The sequence below is a fragment of the Dermacentor variabilis genome, chromosome 10 (genome assembly GCF_050947875.1).
Source record: "Dermacentor variabilis isolate Ectoservices chromosome 10, ASM5094787v1, whole genome shotgun sequence".
Classification (NCBI taxonomy): Eukaryota; Metazoa; Arthropoda; class Arachnida; order Ixodida; family Ixodidae; genus Dermacentor; species Dermacentor variabilis.
The window spans coordinates 118,723,480-118,746,215 of record NC_134577.1 but is presented as its reverse complement, the minus strand read 5'-3'; the positions used below and the strand labels follow the sequence as shown (position 1 = coordinate 118,746,215).

Sequence of the window (22,736 nt, the reverse complement as noted above, 5' to 3'; positions counted from 1 at the left end):
GTGGCTTCTAACTCACGCATGGTGAACAGTTGGTCCACTTCCATGACTGGTTGGCAATCCAGCTCAGGGAGGTGTTGGTGCTATGGTCGACGTGTGTCCGTAGGAAATAAGTGATTTGCAATGCATTCAGCAAGCTCACTTGCTGACATGTTGTCTTTTGTTTAAAGTGCTTTCAGGTGGCCCTTCTTTTTTGTCTGACCTAGGAGGCTGCAGAAGAGTGCCCATGATCTGCTTGTATGCATGTTGTTGCCCACAGTCTCACAAGTCTGCATCCAATTATGTGCAGCGAGATGATCATCATATTTCAGTGCCTATTTAGTAGCACTGTCCAGCCTTTCTTTGAGACGCTCGCTTTTCCAGGATCAGATTAGTTTGTGGTGCCTATCCCAAAGAGCAATGAGATCACAATCCACCTGTGGATGAACTTCTGTTCATTGCACCACATTTGTGGTTGCATTATGTGTTTGCTTGAGGAGTAGCTCCCATTCTTGCAGAGAGTTGATGTGGGTGTCAGCCACTGTTTGTCTAAATTTATGCCAATCGGTGAGGTAAGTCCATGTGCAATAAGCCTTCGTACGAGCCCTTGTCCTATCATGGCTGATGGGAACAGCGGCCTCTAATACGTAGTGGTCACTGCCGAGTGTTTCAACAGTGTTTTGCCACACCCCTTCTCTTCTTGTGCGGGTCCAAATAAGGTCGAGATTGGTGTCGCATTCCCTGTGATTCCCGATGCGTGTCTACATTATTGTGTCATTTAAAAGAAAAAGACGTGCTTCAAATGCTAACTGTAGGAGCTATCTACCACCCTATAGCCTCAAGTTTTATGGTGACAGTTAAAGTTGTGGGGAGCACACGTGCCCGTTTTCCCCCGTGTCGTTGCGGTCGTGTCGAGAGCCGGCATAGACATGGAAGAGGCGCACTATGCCCTCTCCCACTTGTCCCTCACTCTCATGGCGCGTGCTCACCCTTCCTCCCCGACTCGCAGGAAGGTAGCTGACAGGCGAGGAGGACATTCCCCTTGCCAAGGTAAAAAGGTACAAAACAGCGCCACCAGGGGAGACCCTTGCTCTCTGATGCCGGGCCCCTAACCTTCCGGACTGGAGTACCTGCCGCAACCCGTGAGTGACCTCATTTGCCTGACTATCCCGGGCAATGAGGCCAGCCTATTATTACTCATTACAGAGAGGACGCCCCTCTGCCAGTGTTCTTTATTGCTGGTAGCAATAAACGTTGTTGCAGTTGACGCTGCTGGTTGCCTTATTCATTCGAACCCGACGTAGCTGCGATTCCCGCGCTACGGGTTGGGGAGTACCACAGAGCAACTGTGTGGGGCTAGATCCGGAGCTTGCCTTCAGCCCTAGCCGCACGCAGAGTGGAACCCCCACAAGGTCAACTAACTAAATGTCTTGTATGCGATGGGAGATCAAAAGTTGTTTCCACAGTTGGCCAACAGATCATGCTTTTTGGTGGGCGGTAGCTGTTAATGAAAGCGATATAGTAGGCCTTATGGGGAGAAATAGCACAGATTAATCTTCTCACAGTCTTTATCCTATTGTAGCATCCCTGTCGCCTGGAAGAAAGGGCAGGTCATTACAATCTACAAAACAGGTAATAAAAACTCGCCTCTTAACTACAGACCAATTTCCCTAACCAGCGTACCCTGCAAGTTAATGGAGCACGTCATTTTCACCCAAATTATGCACTTCCTTGACACCAACAACTTCTTTCAAGCATCCCAACATGGCTTCCGTAAGGGTCTCTTGTGCGAAATGCAACTTGCTATGTTGGTCTATGACTTACATGTGAATCTCGATGCTAAAACCCAACTCAATGCAATTTTTCTGGATTATGCTAAAGCATTTGATAAGTTACCTCACCAACGCCTAATACTTAAGCTCTCCCAGCTGAACCTGCACCCCAACATCTTAAATTGAGTTATTGAATTCCTCACTAACCGATCACAGTCAGTGCATGTCAATAATCACACTTCCGCGCCCCTTCCTGTAATATCTGGCGTCCCACAAGGTAGCGTTCTAGGCCCCCACTTTTTCTTATTTACATTAACAACCTTCCTCTTAACGTTCCCTCTCAAATTCGTATGTCTGCTGATGATTGTGTCATTTATCGCATAATTACTAACGACTCTGACCACAGTATGTCACAAAATGACCTTAACAAAGTGCAAGACTGGTGTAATAACTGGTTAATGACCCTTAACCCCAATAAATGTAAAGTAATGTGCTTCACTTGCCATCATCAGCCCTTGTACTCGCCGTATAATATTACTAATACTACCATAGAAAAAGTGGACACATTTAAATACCTCGGCATCACCCTTTCATACGACTTAGACTGGTCTGCTCATGTAACACGCATTACTGCCTCCGCTAACCAAACATTGGGATTCCTAAAACGCCATCTGTGTCATGCACCACAACACGTGAAACTACTAGACTTCAAGACACTCGTACATCCGAAACTTGAATACACATATCACTACTAAAAGCACAGTCTGCCTTAAACACGCTATCATCCCGACATTCCGGTGGTTCGTTAATCCTCTTTAAAAAGATTTATTACAGCTCACTCCATCATGCACCATATGTGTTGTGGGGTTCTCACACCCGCTCTTGGGACAAAGGAACGAAGCAACACAGTAGTGCAAACAATCACAAGGGCATTTATTGCACCTTTCATAGATTAATGCCTGCTAGCCGAGTTGCTATCCATAAAACATGCTGATGGGCGCGCGACAAATCTAGAAGTCCGACTCACCGCGACCGGATAGCGAGCGAATATGTTCGCCCCATGCTGGATCCCAACGCCTGGTCGTTCGCGCGTACGGTCACGCGAACGGTGGCGCGTTTGAAGGCGGCCACGCGAGACGGTCTCGCAGAAGCATGGATCTGCGCACGTGCGGCACGGCACGTCCGTGCTGCTTGGTGTCCCGAACCCAAGAGAGAGCGCCTTGTCTTGCGGCGCCCAAGTAACCCCGCCGATAGCAGCGCAACACTCGCGCCATCTCTCGTACTGCGCCTCAACCACTCCGACCGCCGCGGGCGCCAGGCCACGCCGCGAAGCCGGATTGTAGGAGACGCGCTATGCGGGAAAAACATATCAGGGGACGCGCGAGAGTCGCGCATCCCCACAGTGTTGGCCCCACCCTCTCGCCATTCCCTGCGTGCAGGGCATTCCTTGCAAGTAACCCGTTCACGCAGCCATACTACAACCTTCCCTGCATCTTTCTTTTGCTGATCATCAACCGACTGGAATGGCCTGCCCCGTCACATCGGCGAAATGACCTGTTCATCGACGTTTGCTGATAAGCTTAATACTAATATTCTTCACTGAACTCATGTAGCTGCTAATTAGAATAAACAACATTTGTAAACCCCACCTCTTATGTAATGCCCCCATTGAGGGGTCTTTAAGAAAATACTAAAAGTGAAGTGAAGTGAAGTGAAGGAGCATGCTTGCCTTGTCCCGATTGTTAATACAACCAATAGCTTCTTGCATCACTGCGTGGGTATTTGCAACAAGTGTCACCATCGATACTCGAGGTACGGGTGGTCCTTTTTGAAGAGGGGTGACTCATACAATTTTCGACAATAATTACTAGAGGGAACTGCGGGGCTGCAATCGTTCAGCCACCATGGGAATGATGGTTAGTATCTGTATCTGTCTGCGCTTGGGACTTGAGATGTTCTTGTGGCTTTGTTTATTATGCTTTATCTACCTTCATTGACCTAAGTTTCAAAGCAATCTACACTTTAACAAGGGCAGAAGACCTTATGAACACACATAATCGCTACTAAGTGCAGCGGTGCAGCCTGTCGAGGTGGCCAAATTGAAATGTGCCAAATATCTTAACGCGCTTGCTTGCCAGTGAGAAATTCGTAAGGGTGTTTGTTCTATGCCACCTGTAGATGCATGCATACGTGGCACAATGGTTTCAACATCGGGCTTCCGTACTAGATGTCCTGTGTTAGAAACCTACCGTCGGACAATTTTAATGGTGCTTATTTAATTACTTATAATGCAGTACTTTGTTCAAAATGTTGAGTTTATAAAGTCACAAAAGTGTTTGAAGACAGAAGGATGAAGTTTAGGCAAATCCATCATCCCGATACTGGCTGAACCACCACGCATGCAGCTCCCATAGACACTGGCACAAGAGTTCCTTCTGGTAATTATTGTTTGAAACTCTGTGGAGTGATCTACACATGGTATGCTACCGTTATAAGAGGCAGCATATCCAGGCAATATTAAAGGAACTCATGTGTCTTGGAGTGCTGCGACATTCAGTTTGTGAGCTGCCTGACTTACTATGCGTAGTGTAAGAGTACATTCTTCTAGCGCTGGATACCTTTGCAGTTCCACTGCCATATGTACTTTGATAACAAGGTTTCCAGCATTCTGTCTGCAGTGTTCGCTTGTACACTGCTTGCGTTTGCAGTGAGTACCGGGACACATGCCGTATTGAAGCTTCGAATGGTGTCACGGCCATTAAGCGTCAGTCCCGGACAATCAACGACGACCCGTTCGGCATGAATTGTCGCGCCACCCATGGTTGCACTGAGTTGCAATTTCCCAGTGATAGGAAGTGGGCCTTTGAAACATAACAGTTTCATTATTGTTGCCTGCAGACGTGACTACTTGCCTCGAGGTTACTCGAAAACTGCCAGCGGAATCACACTCAAAGGTGACCTCGTGCCTGCCAACATCATGAGCGGCACTCCTTTTCAACTCATTTGGCGAAGAACAGGCTTAACGTGAGCGCTGTTTGTCACTTCATTCGCAATCGGCGTGTGCAAAGCTTCGAAGTCCTCAGAACTATCCTGTGGGCTTTGAGAAAGTGCGTGCACTTGTCACCTCACCTTAGTACCTTCACCCAACGCTCCACACACTCGTGCTAAGTGGCCACATTTCTGGCACCGATGGCACACTGTTCTGAAATGACGGAAATCATCTGCTTGATGCGAGAGTGCACCCCATAGGGTGCAAGGCCGGTGTTCACTGCAAGGCAGCCCACTTTGTTTCCTAGACATCGGACATGAGTGGACCAACCTGACAAAATTAGTTGTGTGCCTTCTTGGAGGGTAGTTTCTACACATACTGCGCGTTTGCCACAGCAACTTCCGCTGAAATTGCGAAGTCTTCTGCTTCCTTCAATGACAGGGAACTGCGGGTCAACAATAGACAGCTTACATCTTTATTTTGAACAGCACATACTATGCGCTCCCGCAGCATACGGTGCAGCATGTCTCCAATATTGCAATCTTCGGCCATGCGACGAAGTGCAGCTACAAAATCCCGAACTGTCTCACCTTCTGCCCGTGTGCGCCTGAAAAACTGGTAACTGGTTACTGTTTCGTTGACTTGCAGCTCGTAGTGGCTCTGCAGATTCTTGATGACATCGCTGTATGTGAGGTTGTTCATGTTTTTGGGGTGGCATTATCCCGGGAATACCTTGACAGCACTGTTGGACGGAGCAGCCACCAGCAGAGCTTGTTTTACTGTACCCGTGATTTCTTGTGCTTGAAAGAGAGCTTCTGAGCATACGTTAAGCGCAGACCAGCCTCCTTCCTCTTCGGTGAATGCAGGCGCTTGCCCAGGTACCATAACTGCCTGTTTCAGTAATTCAAGGCATTTCCCTACCGAGTCGATCCCATCCTCGTCGCCACTGTTGTGTTTCGAGTGAACACCTCGGAAACACGCGTGGAAAAAGCCTGTTTTACTTTGCGTGCATTGTTTTTATGTGCTGTTATGGTGTCGTCATGGCGATACACAGTATGCTGTCGCTCGAGGTGGCGTCACGAGATATGCTTCCTGTTGTCGGTTTATGACACGCTGTATGACACAGCAGAAAGGATTAGAGATTTTTTAGGTGCACAGTTCAATACGTGGAACATGCTGTGATGGCAACAGCAGGAATAAAAATACAATCAAAACTGACGGCATTTGGTATACCAAAGCAGCAAATTGCCGTTGCAGTAGTTGGGGCTTAATTTTGATCTGGCGTCACTGCAACCATCAAAATGAGGCTGTCATAGCTGGGAATCCAAGCCATGATCTGATACTAAGCAGCGGAACAGCATAAAAGCCAAGTCACCTCAGTAGGCAAAGCAAAATACAAGCAGGAAGCATTGGACAGGAATATACATTATTGTTCCATGCTTTGAGGTTTTCATTGTGGCAATTCATGAAAGTGATTCCCATTGCTGAAACATTGGCTTCAACTACATTCATTGTTCAAACAGTTCATAACTTCAAGCATCCACTCTCTATGAATTTCTGTCTAGTTTGAATTTCTACGCTACAAGTTATATGTGTATCACTGAAACAAATGAGAAGCAGTCACGGAATCACTGTTAGAACAGAAGCAATTAACAGAGGATTCAAAGAATGATGCCGAAGGGACTCTTTACAAAATAAGGCCACAGGAAACCCATCACATACACGGTACTGTGGGACCAGTGCTGCCAAACCATGGGGAAATTTCCCTTGATCTAGAAAATTTACCTTGTCTTAAGGCCAAAAGGGAAATTTGCCAAAATTCTGGGAAATTTGCCCCTTACACATGTAGGAAATAAACCACTGTCACACTGGAACTACAGAGGTCATGCTGTGTTTTGATTTTCGTCCCTGCAACTTAATTATAATTGTACAGCAACGCAGTGAATGCATATTGTTAAGAAAATGACAAAGTGTGGATGCCTTGCGGCAGTTAACAGATCACGCTTACTGAAATATATATTGCTGTTCGTACTTAGCTGTGCTATCAATGTCTGCATACCTTTAATGAAATATTTATCTCGAACCTGCGATACCAGTGTTAAACGCTACTCAATCGATTGCAATACAAAGACCCAAGTAACTTCGTCCCACTCGAGCAAGTCTACCTGGGTGGCATGGTAACACCAGAATTATCTAAGCCACTAGACATAGACCTTACAGCTGTGCGCAACTTCCGCGTGAAATGTTTGGAATTTTATATTGAAGGCTTAAGTCAAATTGTCAAAAGATGTTCTCTAGACAACTTACAGACGAATTTACAGATGACAGATTGCTGGAGGCAATTGATCCCCACTCTGTGGTAGAGAGACGTGTTGCTTAAATTGCCCCTCTTGCTTCTTCGTTCCATTTATTGGTTGCGGTAAAGATCAACAAGCTCGACAGCGAATGGAGACATCTTCAAAACACGGATCAAGCTTTACCAGTGGATGTAAGTGTGGAACATTTTTGGAAGTGTGTGTGCAACACACCACACAAGGTGATGGTGCCGCTATGTTTCCAGCACTAAGTGACTTCGTGAGCAAACTGCTATGCCTTCCTCTTTCCAGCATTACTGTAGAGAGAGCTCTCTCAAATTAACCTTGTCAAGACGACAAAGACTAGGAACAGACTGGAAGCAGTGACCCTGCAGGTGACGCTTCACGCCAAGCAAGATTTGTTAGGAGCGCACTGTTACAATTTTATATGCACCAATGTCACATCAACCTCATGCAAAAAGACATGTACCATTTGGGATGAACGATCTACTGACCACTTAAAAATTTTTTGCAACCTGTTATGTGACACATGAGCATGAGCAGTTTGTATGCCTCCAGTCGGGCAATATGGGCTTTATTAATTTTAGCATTCATTGCATTTCTTTTCTTTTATGTATGTATATATTTCAACTGCTCAATAAAGAAGTGCAGCTATCTCCTGCATATGAATGTGCATTTTACCAAAATTTTGCTCCTATGTCTGGCATTGTTCAGGCTGTGTGCAAATAAATGCTGTTGCAAGCATTGTAACTTGCACTGCAATATCATATTAGCTCAAAACAATGACTTCAATAAATCCTTTCAAATGAATACATAAATAAGTCTTAAAACTAAAATCTGCAGTGTATTTGCATAGCACAAACGCAGTTTATAGAGAACATACTAAATAACCGCACTTTGGCAAAATCTAGGGAAATCTAGGGAATTTTTCTAACCGGCTTACGTGGAAATTAGCTTTGGAGGCTGGCAATTCTGTGTGGGACTGATATTAAACACCAGGCAACTGACTTTTTGAAAGCAATACTGCTCAGTAGAGAAACGTGAATGTATAAAAAAAAATCTATAACAGTTTTGACATTAGGCAGAGGTTCACCATTCCTATGATTGAAAGCAAAAATGCAAAAGCAAGCTCCTGGCTGCAATGACGCCATACCGTTAGGTCGTCTATCTCCTTACGGATGTCGCCGATGATGCCGAAGTCGTCTGACCGGGCCAAGATGGCATCGAGGGAGTGCCAAGCAATGCCAGGCAGCAGGCGTGCCGGGTGGCCGAGGCGCACAACCTTCAGTGATGTGCCCGAGAGTCTTTCCACCAAGTTGTCGACGGCAACATTTGATGGGGCACATACTAAAACCTGGAACGCCAATTTTTACGGCACATCTGCAGCTCATCCACCTAATCCACTGCACATCAATTTTGCAGCATCAGCCAAGGACTTCAGCCTGAGGCAGTCCTTACACTTTTGTCGCCCGGGCTTCCCGTTCCAAAATATTAAAGGGACCGTAAAGAGGAAGCCTAAATCATTTTAGACTGGTAAAGAATTCTTTAAAAACTATGTTATACCCATGACACGAGTGAACTAAGATCCTTTAAAGTAAGCCCCTTTCTTTTACACTGAAGGGCCTCTTGCCAAAAAACTTTTGCTGCTGACACACAATAAAATGCAATCTCCTTTATATGTCTTCAGTAAGTTACACAGCAAAGCATATGGCATTGCTTCTTTAGACTGAAACTGACAAAACATTTAAAAGGTAGTATATCTGATGAAATTTCATCACTGCTAAGTCTATAAAGTCAAACAGCAACACCAGCAGCAGCGGCGGCGGCGGCGCCGCTGCCACCGCCATTGTTAGTTATGTATTAAATATAACTGGCTTTATACAACTTTTGCTGTACACACAAATGCTTTACATTCACATGTTCCCTTTAACAGTGAAGTGAGCTGTATGCACTGCTCTTAGAACACAGCTGGCAGTAGTTCCGAGTAACGTATGCGTCCTGCTACCTCGACTAATCAGTTTGGGAGGGTGTAACATTTCAATGCAAACCTGGCATGCTGTGGTGGAAGGCTCCAGACTAACTCTGACCACCGGTTGTTTCTTTAACTGCAGTTAAACTCGGTGTTTTTTTTTTTATGTTCACGAAATTTTAAAAATCTCCTGTGGTATATAGCACAAATCTACTCATTGAGCTGGATTACTCAAAGAGGTGGACATTACTTACAGTGACATAACTGAATAATTAACAATATTTAACTACATAATCAATTCTTAGCTATTTACTTTAGTGCACATATTGCAATACAGTCATCAAGGCCTGGAAATTTCCTCCAAGAAATGCACACTAGTGCCATTTGCATGCAAACCTATGACAAACTACAGCGTAATGATAAATGGCCAAATAATACCATATGTTCGATCTTACAAGTTTCTACGTGTCATTATCGACACGGACTTGTCATGGAGCCCTCACATATCACATGTGAAAAAAACAGTTGACAGGCATCTGCCACATGTTCAAGTTTTCCACTGGCAAGACTTGGGGAATGTCGACAAGTGCTATGCTGCAACTGTACAGGGTACTTTTTCTCTGCTTTCTATGGTACAGCTTGCCAGCAATAACCAACACAGGCAAAATGAATCTGTGCACAATACAAAGTGTTCAAGCTCAAGCGCTCCGGATCTGCCTAGGCCTGCCTCACAGTGCATAAACAGTGGCTACTACAGTAATTGCTAGAGACCACCTTGTCAAGACCCACATTGAAATTGAATTGCTGAGTACCCATATAAGGCATCTTGCCAAGACTCCTCGCCACCGCCTAGCCTCTCTACCAGCGGACAGACCATGCATATCTTTCAGCCAAACGATAACCGTTCATAATGAATCATTGCCAGCTTGTTTCACTCTGGCTACGAGACCTTTGATTCTTCCATGGTGCCTCGCTCAGCCAAAAATCAACCTCACAATACCTGGCATGCCGAAAAAAGCTGATCTATCACCACCAGCCCTTAAACAGCAGAGGTTACTATTTTTTCAGAACTACTGTGACTCTACGCATATCTACACTGATGGATCTGTCCTGCCAAACAGCTCTGCTGCAGCAATCGTGATACCTGCGAAAGTTACAACCCTAAAATTTAAGACGACTCACGCCACATTATCAACAGCAGCAGAGCTCGCAGCACTCTTTACCGCCCTTCATTACATCGGTGATGAACCGCCACACAAGTGGACGATCTTCTGCGATTCAAAGGTGGCACTGCATTCTCTACTGTCACCTTTACGACGCAGACTACACAAACAGCTAGTTTCAGATTACAAAGACGATGCACCATATAAGTGATGCAGACCATGAAATAACTTTCCGATGGCTTCCAAGTCACTGCGGGATTATCGGCAATGAATGTGCCGATCAAGCTGGCCGTTCAGCCCATATTAAGGACCACCACGTAGCAATACAACTTTATGCTACCCACAATACTACCCATGAAGGCACAGTGCCCCTTAGGAAACTCCCATAGACGGTGGTGCCAGATTTCCCTCTAGGTGTTATAGTGAGAAACCCTATGCCTGAACCCAAGGGCTTTAAGGAGCCTAAACCGACAGCTGGGTAGATATCTCCACATCCCAATAAAACATGCTCCATTGTTTCCCTAGCTTTACCGCAGCAAGCACATGTTTCTTCCTCCTCGGTGTACCTCATTTTATAACTTCGCATTCTAAGGCACCCTGATCTCGCTTTAAAAAATAAACAGCTTCCCTTTGAGTAATCATGAGTTGTTTCTGTACTGAATTCCCCTTGACCTCTTAGGTAGTTACTCATAGCAGGTTCCTTTACCATTGCCGCCATCTATGAGACTGTCTGAGCCTCTCTGACTTTGCACTTGAAAGGGTCCTGAAACTGCCCTCGGGCTGGTGAAAAAACACAGTCCGCTGCAATACACAATACGCTGCAAGGAACATCTCAGCCAAATTTTGCAGTCGTGCATGGCGTGTGGAGCTCGCAAGGAGAGCAGAAAGTCACGTTTTTTTTCAAATGCTCTCTTTTCAAAAGCAGCCTGCTCAATCTTTTCTGGACGCTTTATTTCGTAATACAGCAGATTCCCATATGCGGCTGCTATTGGCCAATAGCTGATATGAATCAAGAAGGGTTTTTGGATAAGTGCACTTCTTCCTAGTGTTACTGTGTATATTTAGTGACTAAGTTTAATAAACAGGCTCAAGTAAGCAAAAGCCTGCTTTCAAAGTTCTATAATTACGTACTTCTAGAAAATGCCAACTATTGCCTGCTCCCACTTGGACGTGGCTACCTGCGTAGGATTAAACTTTGGCTACCCTGCTTATCGATGTCGTAGTCGTTGGGTATCACTAAGTTCAACTAGTTTTGAACACTTAACTAGCCTTGAACCATGCGAAACTTAAGGTCAAACCACATGCACGCTTGCCAGCACGTGCTCACTCCTGGCCGCTCCTGGTTACATGTCTTGGCAGACTTTGTTTCAATGTTGAGCTATTGGCAGTGCTTCAAAATGCGCAAGTTGGATACGGCTATTATCCATCAGTAGTCAAGATAGTGCAGGACAAAACCGGTCCGCACCACGTAATAGGCCAGACTGGAGCATATGAGCACAAGCGCGCACCTTTGTCGTGCACAAAGCAAATGCGCATGGGCACTATAGTTGCGTGTAGCTGCGGTTTGCTACGTAGCATAGACACTGCGGGCTCCCGCGACTAGTCTGCTGGCTGAGCACACTGCAGCTCTCCGAGGACAACTGCGCCTGGCTCGTTGTAGGCGCCAAAATCAGAAGTAGTGGCATCTACTTGAACAACCAAAATCAAATTTGAACTGGGCGCCATGGTAAAATTCAGTAGGCAGGCACACCTCGCTTCCATTGTAGCCTTTGCAGTGCAAATTATTGAACAAATTGTGGAAGCACTGCATCGGGCATGTATGATTTCCAATAACTCCACTTCTGCTGAACATATTCAAGAACTTATTGCTGTGAAGTATTTCTGAAATGGCCTATTTTAAGTTCAAATGTGCCTCTCAACTTCGATAAAAAGTAGTTCAGGGCCCCTTTAATGTTCTTTGTAGCCACGCTGATTACTATACCAGTCACATAAAGCACAATGATAGCAGTGAACACAGTCAGCAAACAGCTAAATTTTATCTCCGGGTGAAGCGCGGCTTCTTTTATACATGATTCCATGATTCGTTGACCATTCCAGGCTAGTCGCTGGTGCCCATGTGGCTTCCAGAAATTCCTATGCAATTTGTGTCACACATACAATCTGATTATAAAAGGATTGGCAAGAACAGACACAACAGATAGAATAAACAATAACATTAGACTAAGTTCCAACCATGCAGGCACGTCTTGCATTAAGCGATAACTAAGTTGTTAGCGCGTGAAATGCAGTTCTCGAGAAAAGGATAAATAAGTACACGCATCACAATTTTTTTTGTGCCTGCCTGTTTGTACAAGAGATTAAACATGATAATGATTCCTTCTAGCGCACTTTCCATCCTTCTGATGCCAGCTGATGACTGCTGCAGACACTAAGCACTGTATTAAATAATTTAGCCATAATTAAGCCATAGCATCCGAGATTTACAGCGCCCTGCAATGCAACATGTGCAAATCTCGGATGCTGGGAGCCACGACGATGCACTGCTCTCGGCACGATCTGCACCGTATACGCTGATGCTCACAACCGTGCTATTATGACATGTCCTTCTTGCGATTTGTTTATATGTGCTTACTGACAAGATATACTATCCACCAGGAATGCTCTGGGAATTTGTTAAGTTGCTAAAATATTAAAACCTCGGATTTATGAAATCTGCAATTTAAGGAAGTTTTTTGCTGCAAGTAAAACTTAGTTATATCAAGGCTTGACTGCATATGAACTGAGGCCAGTGACTTCAAGAGTTACATCCACTTGCAATGAATTTTGAAATTAGCACCAGTTTTGAGATACAGGCTGTCAGACTTGCAATAAAAATGCACTGTTCCACTTTTTTTTTTTTTTTACCAACACACCTTTTTATGCGTTGAAGCTAAAAATACTGGAACACCAATGCAGTATGTCGCAAACTTTGGAAATGTATATCATGAAACTGGTACCATCCTGAGAATGCGTACTGAGTGCATACAACTTTCAAAGTCAAATTGCACTATGTGCTGTAAATAGTTTAAAAGCTATTAGTGAGACTATGTCAATTAGTCAAATATTTATTTTGATATTTCCCGAGAATAATGATTGCCTCTGAGCATAATCTAGCTCAATAATTAGAGTATTACTACATGCTATGGATGATTTTTTTTTCATCATCATCATCATCATCATCATCATCATCATCAGCCTGGTTACGCCCACTGCAGGGCAAAGGCCTCTCCCATACTTCTCCAACAACCCCGGTCATGTACTAATTGTGGCCATGCCGTCCCTGCAAACTTCTTAATCTCATCCGCCCACCTAACTTTCTGCCGCCCCCTGCTACGCTTCCCTTCCCTTGGGATCCAGTCCGTAACCCTTAGTGACCATCGGTTATCTTTCCTCCTCATTACATGTCCTGCCCATGCCCATTTCTTTTTCTTGATTTCAACTAAGATGTCATTAACTCGCGTTTGTTCCCTCACTCAATCTGCTCTTTTCTTATCCCTTAACGTTACACCTATCATTCTTCTTTCCATAGCTCGTTGTGTCGTCCTCAATTTGAGTAGAACCCTTTTAGTAAGCCTCCAGGTTTCTGCCCCGTAGGTGAGTACTGGTAAGACACAGCTATTATATACTTTTCTCTTGAGGGATAATGGCAACCTGCTGTTCATGATTTGGGAATGCCTGCCAAACGCACCCCAGCCCATTCTTATTCTTCTGATTATTTCCGTCTCATGATCCGGATCCGCCGTCACTACCTGCCCTAAGTAGATGTATTCCCTTACGACTTCCAGTGCCTCGCTGCCTATTGTGAATTGCTGTTCTCTCCCGAGACTGTTAAGCATTACTTTAGTTTTCTGCAGATTAATTTTCAGACCCACTCTTCTGCTTTGCCTCTCCAGGTCAGTGAGCATGCATTGCAATTGGTCCCCTGAGTTACTAAGCAAGGCAATATCATCAGCGAATCGCAAGTTACTAAGGTATTCTCCATTAACTTTTATCCCCAATTCTTCCCAATCCAGGTCTCTGAATACCTCCTGTAAACACGCGGTGAATAGCATTGGAGATATCGTATCTCCCTGCCTGACGCCTTTCTTTATTGGGATTTTGTTGCTTGCTTTATGGAGGACTACAGTGGCTGTGGAGCCGCTATATATATCTTCCAGTATTTTTACATATGGCTCATCTACACCCTGATTCCGTAATGCCTCCATGACTGCTGAGGTTTCGACTGAATCAAACGCTTTCTCGTAATCAATGAAAGCTATATATAAGGGTTGGTTATATTCTGCACATTTCTCTATCACTTGATTGATAGTGTGAATATGGTCTATTGTTGAGTAGCCTTTACGGAATCCTGCCTGGTCCTTTGGTTGACAGAAGTCTAAGGTGTTCCTGATTCTATTTGCAATTACCTTAGTAAATACTTTGTAGGCAACGGACAGTAAGCTGATCGGTCTATAATTTTTCAAGTCTTTGGCGTCCCCTTTCTTATGGATTACGATTATGTTAGCGTTCTTCCAAGATTCCGGTACGCTCGAGGTCATGAGGCATTGCGTATACAGGGTGGCCAGTTTCTCTAGAACAATCTGTCCACCATCCTTTAACAAATCTGCTGTTACCTGATCCTCCCCAGCTGCCTTCCCCCTTTGCATATGTCCTAAGGCTTTCTTTACTTCTTCCGGCGTTACCTTCGGGATTTCGAATTCCTCTAGACTATTTTCTCTTCCATTATCGTCGTGGATGCCACTGGTACTGTATAAATCTCTATAGAACTCCTCAGCCACTTGAACTATCTCATCCATATTAGTAATGATATTGCCGGCTTTGTCTCTTAACGCATACATCTGATTCTTGCCAATTCCTAGTTTCTTCTTCACTGTTTTTAGGCTTCCTCCTTTCCTGAGAGCATGTTCAATTCTATCCATATTATACTTCCTTATGTCAGCTGTCTTACGCTTGTTGATTAACTTCGAAAGTTCTGCAAGTTCTATTCTAGCTGTAGGGTTAGATGCTTTCATACATTGGCGTTTCTTGATCAGATCTTTCGTCTCCTGCGATAGTTTGCTGGTATCCTGCCTAACGGAGTTACCACCGACTTCCATTGCACACTCCTTAACGATGCCCACAAGATTGTCGTTTATTGCTTCAACACTAAGGTCCTCTTCCTGAGTTAAAGCTGAATACCTGTTCTGTAGCTTGATCTGGAATTCCTCTATTTTCCCTCTTACCGCTAACTCATTGATCGGCTTCTTATGTACCAGCTTCTTCCGTTCCCTCCTCAGGTGTAGGCTAATTCGAGTTCTAACCATCCTGTGGTCACTGCAGCGCACCTTGCCGAGCACGTCCACATCTTGTATGATGCCAGGGTTAGCGCAGATTATGAAGTCTATTTCATTTCTAGTCTCGCCGTTCGGGCTCCTCCACGTCCACCTTCGGCTATCCCGCTTGCGGAAGAAGGTATTCATTATCCTCATATTATTCTGTTCCGCAAACTCTACTAATAACTCTCCCCTGCTATTCCTAGTGCCTATGCCATATTCACCCACTGCCTTGTCTCCAGCCTGCTTCTTGCCTACCTTGGCATTAAAGTCGCCCATTAGTATAGTGTATTTAGTTTTCACTCTGCCCATCGCCGATTCCACGTCTTCATAGAAGCTTTCGACTTCCTGGTCATCACGACTGGATGTAGGGGCGTAGACCTGTACAATCTTCATTTTGTACCTCTTATTAAGTTTCACAACAAGACCTGCCACCCTCTCGTTAATGCTATAGAATTCCTGTATGTTACCAGCTATATTCTTATTAACCAGGAATCCGACTCCTAGTTCTCTTCTCTCCGCTAAGCCCCGGTAGCACAGGACGTGCTCACTATTTAGCACTGTATATGCTTCTTTTGGCCTCCTAACTTCACTGAGCCCTATTATATCCCATTTACTGCCCTCTAATTCCTCCAATAGCACTGCTAGACTCGCCTCACTAGATAGCGTTCTAGCGTTAAACGTTGCCAGGTTCATATTCCAATGGCGGCCTGTCCAGAGCCAGTGATTCTTAGCACCCTCTGCTGCGTCGCAGGTCTGACCGCCGCCGTGGTCAGTTGCTTCGCAGCTGCTGGGGACTGAGGGCCGGGGTTTGATTGTTGTGTTCATAGGAGGTTGTGGCCAAGTACTGCACCAGGGTGGCCAATCCTGCTCTGGTGAGGGAGTGCATTACCGGTTCTGGTCACCGGGATCAGGCCACACTCCAGGCCTGTTTGTGCAATTTTATCAACACGCGGATTTTTTTTTTTTTAAATCTGGTGGAAAATTGCCGGCACCGGGATTCGAACCACGGACCTCTTGCACGCGAGGCGGGTGTTCTACCTCTACGCCACCGCTGCACCCATTTTTTTTTTAAATTCTGTTAATTATCGAAAAAGAATGATGCCCTGCATTTAAACACAAGCTTTTTTTTTTTTCGTTCTGCACCCACTTCAATGTGGCTGATAGAATCGAACCCACAACCTTCTGCTTAGTGGAGCACTATCCCCACTGATCCACAATGGCAAGTGTCCTACTGTCTCCATCTATGTAGCGCCATCACTTTTATGCACAGCGCTCCAGTTTCTCAAGTCACACATGATATCCATGTAAAGACCTTGGACAGATTAGTTTCTCTAACCTTGGACCCTTGCTTGGAACACTGGAGCACAACCTCAACCAGCGTGGTCGTTTTTCCTGTCCCCGGCGGACCGTGGATGATTGCCAGTTCCTTCTGCCTCAGGGAAAAGGCCACCGCCTCTTTCTGTGATTCGTCCAGGGCCTTGTTGAAAAGCTCTATTTATCGAGAAAATATAAACAGAAGGGTAGGCAGGGAGGACCAGAGAGGAACACTATTATATTCTTCAAATAGGACCCCAGCTGCATGCCTCAATTTTAAACTATATTCTGTCTTGCCGATTCTGCGCAATGCAACAAAGGCTAGATCTTCAGTCAGCCAACCGGTAATGAAAGCCGGCTGTGTGCTGCGAGGAAGGAGTTGGGCTCGTCCATTGCATGCCACTGATGTTTCTGTGAATCTTCCATTCAGTCGACGTTGCGCAGACACCAATCAGACACACACAACAGAGAAGCCCTTTTGGTTCTCTATTTTGATTGGCTGACATGAGACATGGCGTTCGCTGCCCTGCACAAATTTGGTGAGACACGAGAGTGTAGCAAGCTTGCCATAGCACTGTCGTCTGACAACCATCATACACTGTTAGAAGTCTTGGCATGTGAAAAACAAGCCATCTAGGCAGTTGAGGTTGGCAAGTGTGGGTATGAAGAAGACAGCTCACAGTGTAAATGCATATGCAGCACTGCTGGAAACTCGGGAAATGGCTTAGGTCGTCTCTATTTCTGATACACATTCGCGTGCCAAACTAACTAACATAGGGGTTCCACAAGGCTCAATACTAGGACCAATTTTATTCCTCGTGTACATCAATGACCTTCCAGAATACATTACACATTCCAGTTGTATTTTATACGCTGACGACACAACAATTTATTCTTCTAACATTTCCTTGGAATCGCTAATATCTTACCTTAATGCCGACGTGGTTAAAATCGTTAATTGGTGCAGAGATAATATGCTCAGTATTAATGCTACTAAATCGAAATTTGTAATTTTTTCATCCGCGCAAAAAAGTGTACAGGAGAAGCCATGCATTAACATTGGTCCGACTTCGCTTCAGGCTGTTGACCATGCAACATTTCTTGGAGTTGAACTGGACAATCATTTGAAATTTACAAATCACATATCCTTATTAACGCGTAAAGCAGCATATGGTATCAGAATACTAATCAAAGTCCGCCCCTATTTTCCTATACGTATATTAATTTCACTCTATTACGCATTTATTCACAGCCACATCTCTTACTGCATTTCTTCTTGGGGTAATACTTACGCAACTCACTTGGCTCCCCTGCAACACACACAAAACCAAGCTTTGAGAATAATAAGTTACAGCCATTTTTCATGTAGTGCTCTGCCATTACTCCGCACATATAATATTTTGTCCGTAGTGGATCTAAATAAATGTTGTCTTAGTGTACTGACGTATAAATTTTGTCGAGGAGAATTACCAATTTCGTTGATATCAAAAGACCAAACCCCCCATTTCACTGGCACTCGATTTTCACACCATAATAACTACCTCCTACCGAAACCAAGGACTAACTACGGCAAACTTACTGCGAACTTTTTGGCAACATCAATATGGAATTCACTACCACCCTCCATTAAATCATCTCTTTCCATTCATTTATTTAAGAAGAAAATTCGTCACCACTTCTTGGGAAAGTGATTGTGCTGTATATTTTTTACGCTTCTGTATGTCGAATAATACTCCTTGGATCTGCTTTTCGTGTTTATACTTTGTTGTTATTACTATGACTCGACTTTGTTTGTTAATACTTTCTGTTCCTAGGATTGCTACTGCTGTTGTTAACCGCATTAAGTAAACTTTTTCTATGTATTTTTTGTTGGAGGTCCCTCCTCAGTCTTTGACTATGGGACCTCCTAGAGTTGCTTCTGTAAAGCATTTCAAACGCGCTCAATATGACTGTGCTACAAGTCCAGAGAACCAACTTGCTTGCCCACAGCTGAGAATTTTGACAAAATGCACTGCAAAAGGCACAGCTAATCATTTTACTGCAAGTACTGTTTCTGTCTCAGGACCAACACATACAACTTGCAGCAGCACCTGAAGAAAGTTAGTTGAAGGCAGAATGAGACGATGCAATATGCAAGCATGCGTGTGTCTGTTCCCTTTGAGGGGCAAGTGTCATTGCATTCTGAGCCTCTCAATGACTACAGCAAAATTCAAGAGCATTTCCTGAACATCAAACAGCCTGTGGAACGACTACCCCAGATTCATTGTCGCCGAATCTGCTAGTTCCTCACACCAGCATTTTTGACCACGAGTTTTCACTGTCATCGAGCGAGATATGTTCATGTTTGCTTGTGCGCACGTGACCACGTGCTTGTTAATTTAGTTAGTAAGCAAATGCTTTTTGATCACTTGTTTTCTTGCTAACTATGCTTTAACCTGACATACACGAATTTATGTCTAGATTATTGTTTGTATTTCTGATTGATGTCTTCATTGTTGATATGCTTTTATTATTTCTCAAAATTAGTTTACTGTCTTGCATTAACACATCATTATACTAGCCCACCTTACTCAACGCCTCATATAGAGGCCTGTCAGGTACTTTAAATAAATAAATAAAATATGAGGAAACACTGACATTTGCAATATCACACTCACATACCAAAGCTGATGGTTTGGTGTGTATTCAGTTCCTCCAGTAATAGTATACTTTCTTGATGCAATGAATAAAAATTGGGCCTTGAAAGAATACCCAGTGGGAACTGATTTAGCATTTGTTTTGTGTCTAAGTAAGAAATTCACACATAAATGACTTTTTCATCTAAACTGATGAGTTGTCCTCATATAAAATAAATGTGCTACTGGTTTAGTTGGTTAGTTGCAGGCTTATCAAGTGCGCACACTTCAGATGGGACAAAAGATGGCAGACACAGGACAAGCGCCATCCCGTGTCTGCCTTCTTTTGTGTAGTTAAAGTGTGTGCTTGCTAACTTCGCATGACTTGTTTTTGATCAATTTTCACAGATTTCACAGTGCACTTAGCTTAATATTATGTTTCGATGCAGTATTCCCCTGTTTTGTGCAGAAGAGGCCATAAAGTATATGTTATTGTGTGCAGCATCGCTAAACAAAAGGCACATATTTTTCTCATCAATGCAATGGTGGAGCCATCTGTCACCATTATGTGATAACACAGCACGCAGCATGTCTCTGCACAACAGTGACAGATGGCCCCACTGTTCCTTTGACCAAGATGATAGCTTTTTAAAAATCCAGCACCACCACACAAGTCATGTGGTTGCGATTTATTTTGGACAAAATAGGTCAACCACTGCACGTAAAAGTGGTATTACATAGAATACAGCAAGAAATTCTGCCTCTGTACCAAACTTAAATGTGAATGAACCAGCCTCTTTCTTTTTTTAGCAGAACCTTTTTCATGCACTTGACTTATCTACAGAACTTTCACTACATTCCTGACCAGATTTTTGTAAAGCTAGTCTGGCAGGGTGGTGTTTAAACAAGAAACAGAGTTTTACTACTGCCATTATTGATGCCTGAGATTTATTGCAAGTCATGGACAACTTTTGTGGCAAACATTTCCTGCTTCTATTCGTCAACTACTGCCACACAGATTTTGTCGTCCTTAAAGAATAGCAGTACTTCTATATGTTCAGCAACTACATTTCTACTACTTTAATCCATGCAGACAAATAAATATATTCAACAAAAGCCATAGGGGAGCTCATCTTTCTGACAAAGGCTGCGGAAGTTTCAGTTCTTACACTGGTCCTACGTCCCACCACTAAAACTAGCATAGATGAAGTTCCACACTTTGACTAGCCACAAAGAGAAAGCAGCCAGAACCCACTGACACAATCAGATAACCTCGTGAGCTGCTTGCATTAGAGCCAATACATGTTTGATAACATTTATTGCTAGGTAATCTTTAAGATCAGCACTAATTTTTAGCAAATTGGGAGCGATACTTAAGGTACAATTTCAGGAGTGAAAGAGACACACCAAAAATACCGTTCATTCCTGGTCTTTCAATTAGAGTGCAATGACGGAGATTATCAAAGACCTTAAAATAATTTAAGAAAGATTCTAATACACAATTCTCTGTTTTCAGAACACTTTAGGATTATTTATTTCTGAGCCAATAAACTAGTCTCAGTCAATCTGCTTTTCATGAAGCTACATTGCGATATTGAAATCATGCCAGATGTACTACAAAAATTCATGTCATTTAACAATAGTTTTTTCCAAACTTCATGAAAAAAATTGGTTGTGCGGAAATAGGTGGGCAGCTTGTAAACTCATTCTTGTCTCCTTTTCTATGCAGCACTGTAACAACTTACATTATTCATTCGTAATTCATTATTTGATTCATTATTTGCATTGTCCTCCGAGCTTCTACTATGTTAGTACAACACAGCTCTGATATGTGCAACTAGTTCCTTTCAGCCTTCTAATAATCATTTTAACGTAGACAACATCGCTATTCACTTATCTACACTTATTGCAAGCAGAAGTGATGGAGAGGTCCCGATTCCATATGAAGAAGCAAACTGGAATCAAACTACTTCACAATTGAAAAAGCAAAACCCACCAATAGGCTGCTGAGAAGTCAACACTGGCACTTCAGTGGGAGGCACTGTTCCAAACAGGATTTCAACTAGGTTGTTGTACCTCACTTCTCTGCATTTTCGAAGCTTCTCCAAGGTCCTGTGTAAAAGAAACATGTACAGATTGATTGATTGATTGATTTTAATGTCCCAAAGCAACACTCAGGCTATGAGGGAGGCATTAGTGGAGGGCTCTGGATTAATTTTGACCACCTGGTCACATACTTTCTGGGACCAGAGGCATTACACAAAGGAGTAGCTCATAGTAACAAACATGCAGCAATAAAGTTTAACATAATGCATTGTGCCCAGCTACTATAAAGCTCGCATTGTCCAGAATAGCAGTGATGGAAGCAGGCAGGTGTTTGCAATCGAGACTTGTTCTTGAAATAAAGGAATCCTGGTATAATTCTGTTCGACAAGAAAGCACACCAACTATTAGTCTTTGATCGGAACAGGATGACATGTATGATGGGCATAAGAAGCCAACAAACAAAGATACCAAGGACAACATAGGGGAAATTTCTTATACTGATTGAATTGAAGAAGTAATAAACTAATGGAAATGAAAGTGGATGAAAAAACTTGCCACAGGTGGGAAACGATTCCACGTCTTCACATTACGCGTGCGATGCTCTCAGTTAACCCTCTTTCTTTTCATTCATGTACAATGGGCGTGTTACAAGCTGTTCACTTAGAGTGAGATTTAAATTATAGATCTTATGAAAAAGACACAATCGTGTGCATTTGTGACGGGATGAGAGTTCGAAACGTATACTTTGTTGCGGACTAGTTGATTCATACTGAACGAGTAATACATTGTATTTTTCCAAATGCCAATAAATTCTTTAGCCAATTTCGGGATGATTATCTCAGGCTAGCCCTTTAGGATTTCTGCAGAGTTATCTGGTTCTTGTTTCCGTCACAGTGGCAGACAAAATGGATGCAAATAAGAAAAAGAAACAGTAAAGGTTGCTTGGGAGCTACCGCTGACAAATGAATTTCGCCTCGCCAGACTCCTTGTATCAGAGTGCATGTAAGCTTGCAGCTGCCTGCCAATCATGGTCATGGCTCTGTGGTGAACTTGCTTTCACTGATTATTTCTGATTAAAACTGAAACCTGAAAAAAAAAAAATTAGGCATACTTTCTTTTTCGACCAGAAACACTGAACCTTATTTACTGTCAAATAACAAGGCTTATGTCCAGTTGAATAATGACAGCATGAGGCATGTCTAACCCTTTCAGTATCTGGCCTT

At 43.6% G+C, this 22,736-nt stretch overlaps 1 protein-coding gene across 4 annotated transcripts in view; it reads right to left on the bottom strand.

Moving 5' to 3' along the window:
* The window catches only part of LOC142560917 (DNA-binding protein SMUBP-2-like), a 97,190-nt gene that overhangs the window by 70,117 nt on the left and 4,337 nt on the right, over positions 1 to 22,736 (bottom strand). For all 4 annotated transcript variants that reach the window (XM_075673339.1, XM_075673337.1, XM_075673336.1 and 1 more), the window contains 3 exons: positions 21,464 to 21,579; positions 16,875 to 17,029; positions 8,206 to 8,406 (listed from right to left, as the gene is read on the bottom strand). In XM_075673339.1, coding sequence (XP_075529454.1) covers positions 8,206 to 8,406; positions 16,875 to 17,029; positions 21,464 to 21,579 — 472 coding nt within the window. The remainder of the gene's footprint in view (positions 1 to 8,205; positions 8,407 to 16,874; positions 17,030 to 21,463; positions 21,580 to 22,736) is intronic.